Below are 12689 nucleotides of genomic sequence, written 5' to 3'. Positions count from 1 at the left end.
GCACATATTCTGTCAAGATGGGAAAGGCTCTCTGATAAGCTATAAAATCAAAGTATCCTTGAGATAAGCCCCAGTAGTTGTGGTATCTTAGCTTTGACCATATCTTTGCTTCTGCTTTGACCATGCTCTTTTGAGCACTACTTTCTTCCTGAGATGAGCCTTCAACATCAATTGAAGGATGAAACATCTGAAAATGTCCTGCAAAGTCTAAAGAACTTCATTCTATTTTGACTGTGAATGAACTGCAAAGATAACTCCCATTTAAATGAGGAACAGAGCTTTCTTCTTACATTCTTTTAAAAAAAAAAGTCCTTACTCTTAGAAGAATGCTCGTTCAATACTTTGAATGTGTAAGCCATTTCCTGAAATAAGCAAACCTTTGGAAAATCTTTCAGGACACCTTGGTGCCATGTAGAAAATTGCTCTAGTACATTATTATTCTAGTGTAGTTGTTCTTAAATTTGAGTGTGCACCAGAATCACCTGGAGAGCTTGTGAAATGCAGATTGCCTGGTCCAGCCCCGAGTTTCTGTTTCAGTAGGTCTGGAATGCGCTCAAGAATTTTCATCCCTCACAAGTCCTTAGACGATGCTTATGCTGCTTAGTCCAGAAGCAACTTTTTGAAATCCACTGTGTTAGTGGACTAAAGATACCTCCTAGTGTTCCTACAATAAAAAAAAAAATAATAATAACTAGGGCTTTGTTATGAAAACATTTGTGATCTAGTGGTTTTTAACAATTTTTTTCCTAACAAAACTGGCAGTGCTGTAAATGCACCAAAATGAGAAAGAAATTGAAAAAAACTGCATTTATGCATAAAAAGAAAACATTATCAATCTGGTAATTTATAGTATCAGTCCCAATTCACTTTGAAATGTGTTGACTGTAATCTGTATGAAAGCAAGTTGATTTTAGTTCATCATTTCATCCTTCCAACAAGGCACAAGTGGCACATAGTAGGCACTCAGCATTGACATTGGCTATACTATTTTTTTCATATGCATTTGGGTTTTGTCTTACTGAGATAATGACACAAGCATGCAGTAGAACAATTTATCCCCAAGTGCAATGGCTCACACGATATGCGTTTATTCCAAGACCCACATTTCTGGCTGGTCGGCTGTGATTTAGCTGGTCTACACTGGGCTCAGCTAGTTGGATCTGCTTGTGCCCTCCAATTGCTTGGCTCAGACCCAGGCTATGGGTTGGGTTCAGGTCTGCTCCAGTTATCTCTCTTTTGCAGGCCCAGGCCAAGGTGGCAGCAGCTAACTGGGCTATATGGGGCCATGTCCTTTTTTTTTTTTTTTTTTTAAGAAATTTACTTATTTTTTTAATGGAAATGTATTGATTGTACATATATACAGGGTACAGAGTTATATTTTAACACATGTATACATTGTATGATGGTCAAATCATAGCAATTAGGATATGTTCATTGCAAAAACGTCATTTCTTTGTGATGGGGACATTAATCTCCCCCTTCTAGCCATTTGAGGACATAGAATAAATTATTGTTAATTATAGATGCCTATCACTACTGTATACCACTAGAACTTATTTTTCCTATGTAGCTGTAGTTTTGTGTCCATTAACCAACCTCTCCCTCTCCCCCCTCCCTGAGCCATGTGCTTATATGATGGGTCACCAGAGGTTGGCCAGGCTGTGCAAGGACCTGTAAAGCCTCTGCCTGTATCCATTCGCATTCCATTGGCCAAAGCAAGTCACACAGTCAATCTCAAGGTCAGCGGGGCCAGGTAGGAGACTTCCCTGCTGAGGATATGGGGCGAGTGGGTATTTGCTGAACAACATTACGATTCATTACAGTTTTGAATATGGAAATAATGGCCTACCTCAAAGATGAGTCATCAGGACCTAGAAAAATGTAGCTTGGAAATGCAATCATGTGACCAACTGTATTATGCTCTTGGAAGAGGAGGCTGCTCCTCAGACTGCGCCACTGCACACCTGAACAGGTGCTTTGTCGTCTTGGTGCAGCCAATGCCACAGCTAATGATTGCTGTTTTCAGTCAGGCCTTGGTTGTATACTAATTATACTTTATTGATACTCTTCTAGACAGTGCCTTAACTCAAAGGAATTTGAAAATTCTTGACGTGGGGTAAGATGGTGAGGGAAATTTTTTGGAAGAGACTTTTTCCTGTGTGACCAAGTGGATGTCCAGGAAGCAGGATACACTTCTGCCATCCTGGCCTGCCTCAGGGGTGGCCTCCAGACCTGAGTGTAAGGCATTCCATCATTACTGTTTGACACTTAAAGGAAGTCTCTTCTCTCTTCCCTATGCTCCACAGCCAGTAGGTTGCTGACAGAAGAGATGCAAAAATAGGATGGGATATTAGAAGCGTGGGCCTGGAGGCCAATTCGCTGGGCTTCTCTTACTTTCTTTTACTATTTCTGGCAGACTAGCCTTCTCTTTCTAGGGTGAATTAAGTAGAACTCAATCCTTCCCACATCTTCCTCCTGATGCACATTCCAGGGATACACCATATTCCTTTCCTTCTTTGTAACCACAGCGGGTTTTAGTGGAGGGAGGTTTCCCATTTCCTGTAACTGTTTCCATGGGCCTGCAGGCAAGCACCAGCTTACATGAGGATGATGCAGTGGCTTCGCCTCAGCTCTGTTTCCTACTGTCAGGAAAGAGACTCTGCATATGACAGACCCTGTTTCTCTTCCACTGTTGCTCTGCAATCAGAGCCTGAGAATCCCTGTTGGTGACATGATGCAAAAGCCCCGGGGGACAGTCTGGGCCCTGTCCTACCCTAGCCCATTCCACTCAGTTCTATAAGTCCTTAAAAACGCTTGCCAGTGGCCACCAGAGAGAACAGATAAAAGCCTTGTCTTTTCCCAGAACACAGCCATGGCCTCTAGTGGTTAAAACACTAAAGCACTGAAGTGCAGAGGCTCATTAATGCCACTTAAATATTACAGGGAAACATATTTAACTTAACTCACTGGACCCATGGAAGTGCGCGATTTGAAAAGGGCAGGGAGCTCTGGGGGCATTTCTGAGCAGAAGTCATAACCCTTTTAATCTAATAATGCTTGATCTATACATTAAGACATTTCAGAGAATGGCATGGCTGTGTTCAAAAGATCACCAGGGACAAACAGAAACAGCATACTCTCTTCTGTATCCCCTGTTCTGAAAATCCTAAGAGCCTTGGAAAGTATCATAGAAGCTTCTGTACAATCAGAAAATGTGAAGAAACAGAAGTTCGTGCCTCTTCTAGGATGAGAAGTGATTATTTGGATAAATCTTGAGACAATGTTGGTAGTAAAAAACAAAATTTTGTATTCAGAGAACATCAAGGAATTTTTAGAGAAAAGTTATATATGAGCCTACTGATATACATAAATATCAGTATATATATCGTATATAGTTTTCTGATATTGATCCAGAGAAAAGACAGAATGAAAGGCAAGAAAAAGAAAGTGAAAGGAAGTTAGAAAGTGGGAGAAAAGAGAAAGTGGATTATGGTCAAATGCAGAAGGGACAGGTAAAGAATAAAAGGGAGAATCCGTAAAGGAAGGTGAGACAGGTGACAGATCCTGCATGAGGCCAAGAATAAAACGTTTTCACTTGGTTGACACCAGCCAGTGAGTTGAATCAATGGTGGTTTGACTTACTTGGCAATAAACTTTAACACGTGTGTTGATCAACCACTTGTGTTTGTGAACATGCTACTAGCATACTTAGTCATACATGTGTTTTGAACTGTGTATAAAAAGAGGCAGTTGCACAATGCCAGTGCTAAAATGAAGAGAAAATTGCTACTGGGAAATTAAAATTTGCCTTTCCTGCTAGCTGGTTTGCTCAGTTGGTTGGAGTGCAGCCTCGTAACACCAAGTTCAAGGGTTCTGTTTCCTGTTTCCACCAGCTGCAAAGAAAAAAAAAAAAAAAACTATTGATTTTTAGAGAAAGCCTTTTATTGGGTTAAAATAAATGCATAGAGTTGAAAAGCTCAAAATAAATTTAATTTATACTTTAACTTTGTGTTTTTTAAAAGCCCGAAATAGCAATTTCTTTATTGTATATTGTGTGTGTGTGTGTGTGTGTGCGTGTGCGTGTGCGTGTGTGTGTGTGTGTGCTGGATATTTCCTGTTTGAAAGTTTGTGAAGAGGTCATACTTCCTAGTCCCTAACTGGTAGTCATCTTGCAAAAAACAATAACACAAAGAACAAAACATTTTTGGAGAGAGAGAGAGACAAAGACAGATTTTCAGAGTTGAGAATGTGTTTTATGTAATTCTCTCAGAAATAAGAAAACCTCTTGGTTAATAAAAGTCATGCTTAGGCTGCTGAACTGATATACTTTTGGTATTCCTACAATGCTTACCTTGCATGTAGACCAAAAAGTCCCCTTTATTGTCCTTTTTAAATGACTGGCCAACATATTTTGCAGCATCTGCCTAATTCCGATAACATATCATATTTGTTTTGTAAACTGGTTCCAAGGAGTTCACATATTTACTTAAAAAATGGAGAGAAAAATAGGCCAGTAGGCATTTGGTTTCAAGCAGTGTTGAGGAATTAAAATTTTGACATGAAAGAGTCTACTATATATTTTCAAAAATATTTCCCCATCCTTACCCAATGAGTAGGAATGAAAATCTGCTTCAATACAGCATATTCAAGATGTTCAAAGACAAGCCGAGTGGAAGAGATATTGACTGATTCCTTCTGAAATGCTGCACCTAAATTGAAATGCCTATTGGGTAGTTTTGCTATTTTTCAGAATATCTATTTCCTTATCCGTGTGTGTGTGTGTGTGTGTGTGTGTGTGTGTGCGCGCGCGTGCGCGCACGTGTGTGTGTTGGGGTAAGGGGTTTCTGAAAAGGGGGCAAGAATTGAACTAATCGCATATCATAAACATAAAATGCCATAGCTTGTCATTCTCTAAATAAGAATAAAATTTTTGAAAGTGAGGTATGGATGTGCCTTCTTTATCCCACAATATTATTCAGTCTATTAATGAATTCTATCTGTTATTCAATCAGTGATTGCTCATATGCACACATCTGTAAAGTACTGTGTATGATATATAAACTATACATAATTACTATATTTTGGCTAAAATGTGTTAGTATAAGGTGTATATGTAATGCTTCTTATTCTTATAGTTTGTGTAAAAACTATACATGCATATATTATATGTGTCTATGTGTGTGTATCTATATTAGGTGAGTGAGACCCTAAGAGCCTCTATATTTAGTGAAATGTCAGGATCCTGATGCTGCAGCAAACAGCAGGAGCATTTCTTTCAAGTCTGTTTGGAAAGGCAGCTTCCTCCTGTCAAAAGCACAACTGGGTGGGGAGGGGGATGGGCGTAAGGTTTTTCTTGTCCAAATGGGCTGACCTTTAAAGGTTAGTTTCATGGATCCTTTAATTGTCACCTTTGTCTTCAAAGGACAGTGGAGCTGGTGAAGCTCCCTCCACCCCCAGACCTTGCCATATAGTTTCTCCCCTGCAGTGAGCCTTGTCGCTACTGGAATACTGGTTGTGAAGAAAGTGTTTCTGAACTACTTTAGTGATTACACACGTTTCCTCACAGTGGAGGGAAACCACTGTGGAATCAGCGGAGCACGGGCGTGGTGCAAGGGTTGGTGAAAACTGAAAACTACCCACTGGATCGCGAGCTTGGGGGAAGGAAGCGTGTGGAAGGGATGGAAGGGCGTTTCTTCCCAGCAGATTCTGCTCACTGCATCCACAAGTTAGGGAGCCGCAGGGAGGAGGCAACCCCAGGGCCCGCAGGCCTCGTGCTGGGCTTCGCTGGCGGGCCGGCGAGCGCGCAGTCGGGCCTGCCGAGTGGGGCCGCGCCTTCCAGCCTGGTATTTTGACGGCCTCATTGGCAACAGTCATGGAAACCCCGGAAGAGCAGAGAGCACCACCGAGTGGCGGGAAAAGGAGAATATGCCCCCTCGAGTGGGTATGGGAGGGGAACAAAGTGTCCGGGCAGGTGCGAGCGTCTCCACCGGTGCCCCCTGCGGATCCGCCCCAGCCTGGAGGGGCCGCCAGCAGGAGAGGGCCAGGGCCGCGCAGGGAGGGTGTGGGGACGAGACGCGGAGCCCCTCAAACATGACAAGGCACAGATTGCAGAAGGAAGAAGACCCTGGTGGCCAGGAGACGGGGAAGGAAAACCCGGGCGCAGGCGCGCGCTGCCGCACAGGGGCGCTGGAGCACGTCTGCAGGCAGCAGCACGAGGCTCTGCGAGCCCCGAACGGGGCCACCGCGGGGACCTGTCGCCCCGCTCACTTCCTTCCAGAGCGGGGCTCGCAGGGAGGAGGCCGAGCAAGCTTTGGAAAAGTTGCCGGCATCCCAGATGCTCCAGCCTCCCCGTGTATCTGTCGAACGCCAAACGGGTGATGTGCGGGCGGCAGCGTCCGGAGGCTCCGCTCGGAGGGTCCCCCTCGGCCTTCCCCCGCCGGCCCCAGCGACCTCTCCCTTGTCTTTCTCAGGGCGGGTGAAGGGAACGCATCTGTTTCCTGGGAAGCGCTGGGCTTGGGAAGGCAGGAGGCTCCCCCGGAAACCTGCGTCTCCCGGTCCCCACTCGCACCCCCAGGCAAGAAGAGCTGGACGGAAGGCACGAGGGCGCCCCGGACGGGAGGAGCCGAGCCCCGCGCAGAGACGGGGCGCCCGCGGGGTTCAGCCCACCCCCCGCTCCCCGCTCCCCCGCGCCACCCACCGGCGCCCCCGCCACCCCGCGCCCCGCCACCCCTCGCCCCGCCACCCCTCGCGCCGCCACCCCTCGCCCCCGCCACCCCTCGCGCCGCCACCCCTCGCCCCGCCACCCCTCGCGCCGCCACCCCTCGCCCCGGCCACCCCGCGCCCCGCCACCCCTCGCGCCGCCACCCCTCGCCGCCACCCCTCGCGCCGCCACCCCTCACCCCCGCCACCCCTCGCGCCGCCACCCCGCGCCCCGCCACCCCTCGCGCCGCCACCCCTCACCCCCGCCACCCCTCGCGCCGCCACCCCTCGCCGCCACCCCTCGCGCCGCCACCCCTCACCCCCGCCACCCCTCACCGCCGCCACCCCTCGCGCCGCCACCCCGCGCCCCGCCACCCCTCGCGCCGCCACCCCTCACCCCCGCCACCCCTCGCGCCGCCACCCCTCGCCGCCACCCCTCGCGCCGCCACCCCTCACCCCCGCCACCCCTCACCGCCGCCACCCCTCGCGCCGCCACCCCGCGCCCCGCCACCCCTCGCGCCGCCACCCCTCGCGCCGCCACCCCTCGCCCCGCCACCCCGCGCCCCCTCCGGGCTGCCCGCGCCCCGCCACCGGTGCACCCCCGGCCGAGCGCAGGGCCGGGGCGCGGGGAAGGAGGAGCCGCGCCGGGCCGGGGGCGGGGAGCGCGGAGATTCGCTCCCGACGCTCGCCGGTCTCTAGGTGGTGCCAGATTCTGGGGCCTAGGCTTTCCCTCCCTTTGTGTTTTTGTGGTTTTTCCCGTCCTTCGGTCTCTTTGATTAGGCCGTACGTGGCCGTGGACAGGAGGTTTTTTTTTTTTTTTTTAAACAAATCAGAAAAGAGAAAGAGCGAACACACCCAGACCCCCGGCCCGGCCGAGCCGCAGCGCGCGGGGCGCAGGAGGCTGAGCCAGCCGGGGTCGCCCGCGGGGACTCGCGAGTGGCGCGCGGGGGAGCGCCGCCGCCGCCGCAGCCGCAGCCGGCCTTTCTCCCGCGGCTGCTTCCCACCGCCTCTGTCTGTTTTTTCTTTTTCTTTTTCTTTCATTTTTTTTTTTTTTTTTTCTGGAGGGGGTTGGGGAGCGGGATCCGAGAGAGGGGAAGCAACATATTGAAAAGCCCCAAAGCAGACAGAGCGCGCGCGGTGACCGATGGCTTCGCTGTACCAGAGGTTCACGGGCAAGATCAACACCTCGCGGTCCTTCCCGGCGCCCCCGGAGGCGAGCCACCTCCTGGGCGGCCAGGGGCCCGAGGACGACGGCGGCGGCGCCGGGGCGAAGCCCCTCGGCCCGCAGGCGCAGGCGGCGGCGCCCCGGGAGCGCGGCGGCGGCGGCGGCGGCGCGGGTGGCCGGCCCCGGTTCCAGTACCAGGCGCGGAGCGACTGTGACGAGGAAGACGTAAGAGCATCTTGGTGGGCGGGGGTCGGCAGCGGGGGCTGCGAGGCGGGTCGGCCTGGAGGGTCCCGGCGGGTCTTGGGTCGCCCTCGTGCCCTCCCCCCACCGCTGCCCGGGCGCCCAGACACTGTCCTTAGCGCCAGATCTCGGTCACCGCCGTCCGGGAGCGGGTCCCCGTCCCAGCCGCGGCGGCCAGGACTTGGTGGCTGCAGAGAGCAGGGTTTGGGGGCCGCGCCTGCTGGGATCTGGGATTCGCTGGGGCTCGCTGGAGGCGTGGATGTCGGTTTTAACCGCAGGCTGCAATGGATCCTAAGGAGGCAATTAGATCTGTTTACAAGTTGATTTTTGTTTTTTTTTCCTGCTTTAAGATTCGAGGAAGATATTGTCCCAGGCTCTTTTTGCCGACTTCCACCTGTCCCTGGAATCTGCCCACCGTGCCCCTCCTCGCCTCCCCTACTCTGTCCCTTGACTCAAATGCCTGTTTCCTCTTCCCACTTCTCCCAGATACTTTTCCCCAAGTGGTGGTAGCGGTTATTATCTTTCTCGAAAAAACATAAAAGTCCTAGCACCCAAGCCCCAGCCCCTTACCCCAGGGCTCAGCACAGTTTTTGTCGATGGGCGTCCGTCTCATGGTCCCAGCCTTGGACTAGCAGCTACACCTTAGGCCGTGAGTATGTTAAGTGAAAACTTCTCCGAGAGCACGTTTCCTACTCTTCTAGGGGCTGGGAGCCTGGGTTTCAAAGGTGGGATTTGCATATGGCCCTAGTCACCGATGACTCATGCAGGGCACCTGCTGCCTTAGATGGATGACTTTAACCACCTCCTATAGATCCCTTCTGGCCTTTTAGAGGGCTGGTAGGACCGCGAAGAGAGGAAACTGACGTTATCTTTGAGAACTTATCAGGGAAAAGAGAAAAATCCCAGACAAGCTCTCAGACAAGCAGGTGTGGCATGGCTGGCACAGCCCTCAGAGACAGGCAGGGTGTGTTGCCTTGTAGAAACCACCGTGTGTATCTTTGAGGACTTTCCCACTTGGCAGCACCTTTTAAGTAGAGTTGTGCAGTCCTGGGATCCCCACACAACCTCTCAGATGGTCTACCCTGCCATACCCAGGACACTACATGTCCCCTGCGGGGAGCAGGAGATTGTCATCATTAAACACGTCATGCCTCGGGGCACTCTGCTTTACCATTTGGTATTTCTTTAGTTCAAGAGTTGTGTGGGGGACTGGGGGGAGGTGAGTGTTTTCACAGAGACAATTCTCAATTGCCAGATCTTACAAAATCAGTGAGGTTTTGTTGTTGTTACTGGTAGTTTTTGTTTTATGAATGGAGGATGTGAACACTTTAATGGAGATGGCAAAAGTTTGTGGGAGATGTGGTTTGCACACACAATCACTCAAACACCCAAACCCTACAATCCTAATCAGCTCATGTATGACATTTTTCTTATTTTTTCTTGGCTCATTTCCAGACTTCTCTGGTTAGATAAAGAGATGTCACAGAGAAGTCCTTCACTTTGGTGGACAGGTCCTGAGAAAAATGGACAAATTTATATTCAGTCATCAGGTTCAAGGAACTAGAAGTTTAGAGGGGAAGGGTTTCATTGGGGAAGGTGAAGAATTATAGAGAATTAAACCACTGAGAATCTTGGGAAAGACAACTGAGCTGCAATGCAGACCAAAAAGATGCACTTTTGCCATATGTCTGACTTAAATCTCAAATTGTAGATGTTTAGAGAACAGTGTGCAATTTCTTCTCGACAGGCTCTAGGTGTCGCTAGGAGAAAGGAAAGACAAGAGCTTGTGAATTTTGTTTCGGATGGTCTCCGCCCATCTTTTTTTTTTTTTTTTTTTTAAACCTGAGCTTGGAGCATATATTTCTTTGTTTTCATTTTGACATATGTCTAGAATTGTTTCTCAGATAAGCAAAGTGTTGAACTAAGAAAAAAATCAGGAATATAACGTGCAAATGATTTCTGTTCATAGGGCTTTGAACAGTGTCTCTAACTTAGGTGTTAAGTCCTGATATCAATATTTTCCCTGGAAAATACGAAAGTATGTATGCATAGGTGTAATGTGTATAATATATATGTTTGTGCCCATTATCTGTGCATATATATCTGGTCATAATCAGTACACATCTGCCAAAATGGATTGTACATATTCTCTTTAAGTTTAAAATGTATAATTATGGTTGTTATATCTTCTCCCCCACCCCGGTTTTGTGTGTGTGTGTGTGTGTGTGTGTGTGTGTGTGTGTGTGTGTAAGATATAACAACCACAATTACTTGAAGTTGATACGACAAGCAAACAGAAAGGACATTGTTGGGGGAGAGGGGGAGAGGGAGAAGGGAGGGAGGTTTTGGTGATGGGGAGCAATAATCAGCCACAATGAATATCGACAAAATAAAATTTTAAAAAAAATTAAATTACAGAAATTTAATTGGCACTTCAAACCAGAGAAAAAATAAATAAATAAAATAAAATGTATAATTAAATAATGACGCAGGGCTAAATGTAGCCTCAATTTCCTAAAAACTTTTACATACATTTCTCAGAAAAGTTATTCAAAATTGGAAAAGTTATGTTCAAAGTTTACTAAAAGGTAGGTGTACCTATCAAAGAAGCCACTTTTCCTCCAGGAACAAAAGCTTCCATTTGCTTAAAGATAAGAGGTACTAGTTAAAGAAAGGCAGATATAATAAAAACTGCTATTTAGATACCAACCCATTTTGCTACCCAAATTTAAAGCTGAAGATATACAGTAGTTGCAAAGTGCAAAACAGGGGCACCATGCTCTGCCAAGTGTGCTAACCGGCAAGTCCTGAAATTCATTTTTAAAATCATCTTAAGCAGTTTGAGAGTTTAATGGCTTGTCTGGGAGCTGTCCGGGGTGCTGAATGTGTTCTTTTTGCGTTAGTGCCCAGGAAATCTCCATCACTTTTGTCTGATAATCACGGCTTTATTGCTATTTGCTATTCTGTGGCTTTTCAGTCAAGGAAAGCTATGCCAATATGCGAAAACAGTTTCCCCATCTTGGTTACCGAGATGGTAGTAAGCAGCACACGTTTAAAATCCAATTGGCTTTGTACCTCTTGTCTTTCCATCACAAAGGGAGAAATAAAATGTATAGTTCTTGGCTGCTGTGCATGTGTGTACACACATGCCTACATATGACTACCAGATGAGATCTAATAAGGTCTACACAGATAAGTCAAATGCAGAGGTTGAACGGCTGGTGATTAACTAATAATGCATTGTGTAAACTACACTTGTAACTGGGGGACCTCCTACCCGTGTCACTCCACAGAGAAGCCTGTGTTGGGTGGGTCAGTTTTAAGATGGGAAGTCTGACTTTAAAATGGAAATAAAGCCAGAGTGCCTTTCTGTCAGTTTCCTCATAAATCTTACATTTATTTAAATATAAAGTCAATTACTTAGGCAACTCCTCTGAGGAATCAATAGCCATTTTGATTTAAAAGTCATTGTGTAGGTTTAAATATAAGTTGACTCTTAAAGGAAATGTTGCTGGAAGTGACTTTAAATGGAATTTAGTAACTTTCAATGGGAATTAACTGTGACTGATTTTAAAAGACTGAACTTTGTCATGCCTCTGCTTGGCCATTTCTTTTAAAGGGCTTAAAGGGCTTTGGAGGCCTCGTGTACTGTCAGGCCAGTTGTTTTGTTAAGGTCACATAGTGTTTTCCCATATTCTCATTTTTGGTGACACATGATTTCCTAACAATACAAATGTGATGACAACAGGATTTTAAAAGAGCAAATTGGTCAAAACAGGGACTGAATAACAAATCACTGACCGTACTGTCTGTCAGCCTGATGGGGTCAGTTTCTTCATCCTGTATGTCTTTCTTCCTTCCTTCACTTTGATTTTTCATTGGTACGATGTTAACATCCTGTTATGTGTCCTTAGGATCTATCAGCTTTATGATTTCTTAAATAGCTCACCTCCACAAATCTTTTTATTTACTCTATTGCTTTCTTCTACTCCAATTTTAAATGTTTTCTAAAATTGTAATTTTACAATATTTTTGTAATATAGGAGAAAAAGGATGAACCTTTCAACTGTCTACTTGATCCCTTCACTCTGTCACTAACTTGACCATGCTTAGTGAACTCACCTAAAGAATGGTTGTGGGACATTGTAAGGTTGTTGGGAGCTTTAACTTCAGAGGTGTGTGGAGCTGCAATGTCACTTACTCCTTGTACCACTAGTACTTTTAAAGCAGGTGCTACTAAGTGCCAGGTGCTGGGAAGTGCTCAGTAAGTAGGGGGCTGCTGCTATTCCTAATACTATTACTGCTTAATCTCCCCTTCTCTACCGATTCTTCTCTGCCTGCAAACAGAGACAAAGGTTGTCTTCGCTGGTCTGTACTACCACCTCTGGCTGCTGCTTTTCTTCTTTTATTATCCAACTTCCTAAGAAGGTAGTCTACTGCAGAGTCCACTTCCATGTTACCAACACTCCTCTTTTCCTCAGGTATCTCAGCTGCAGACTTACATTCTGAACTATCTTCACTACAGAAACCACACGAAATGTCATTGGTGTCCTCTTAACTTCTTGAGATAGTGGCCTGTCTGATG

At 47.3% G+C, this 12689-nt stretch overlaps 1 protein-coding gene across 1 annotated transcript in view; it reads left to right on the top strand.

The window, feature by feature from the left end:
- Nucleotides 1–7843: 7843 nt before the first annotated feature.
- DPP6 (dipeptidyl peptidase like 6) overlaps nucleotides 7844–12689 on the top strand; it is a 742159-nt gene continuing 737313 nt past the window's right edge. The window contains exon 1 of the mRNA XM_063099369.1: nucleotides 7844–8089. Coding sequence (XP_062955439.1) covers nucleotides 7844–8089 — 246 coding nt within the window. The remainder of the gene's footprint in view (nucleotides 8090–12689) is intronic.

The sequence above is a fragment of the Cynocephalus volans genome, chromosome 6, assembly GCF_027409185.1.
Source record: "Cynocephalus volans isolate mCynVol1 chromosome 6, mCynVol1.pri, whole genome shotgun sequence".
Taxonomy (NCBI): Eukaryota; Metazoa; Chordata; class Mammalia; order Dermoptera; family Cynocephalidae; genus Cynocephalus; species Cynocephalus volans.
The sequence above is the reverse complement of the archived record's forward strand: the minus strand, read 5'-3'. Positions and strand labels throughout refer to the sequence as shown.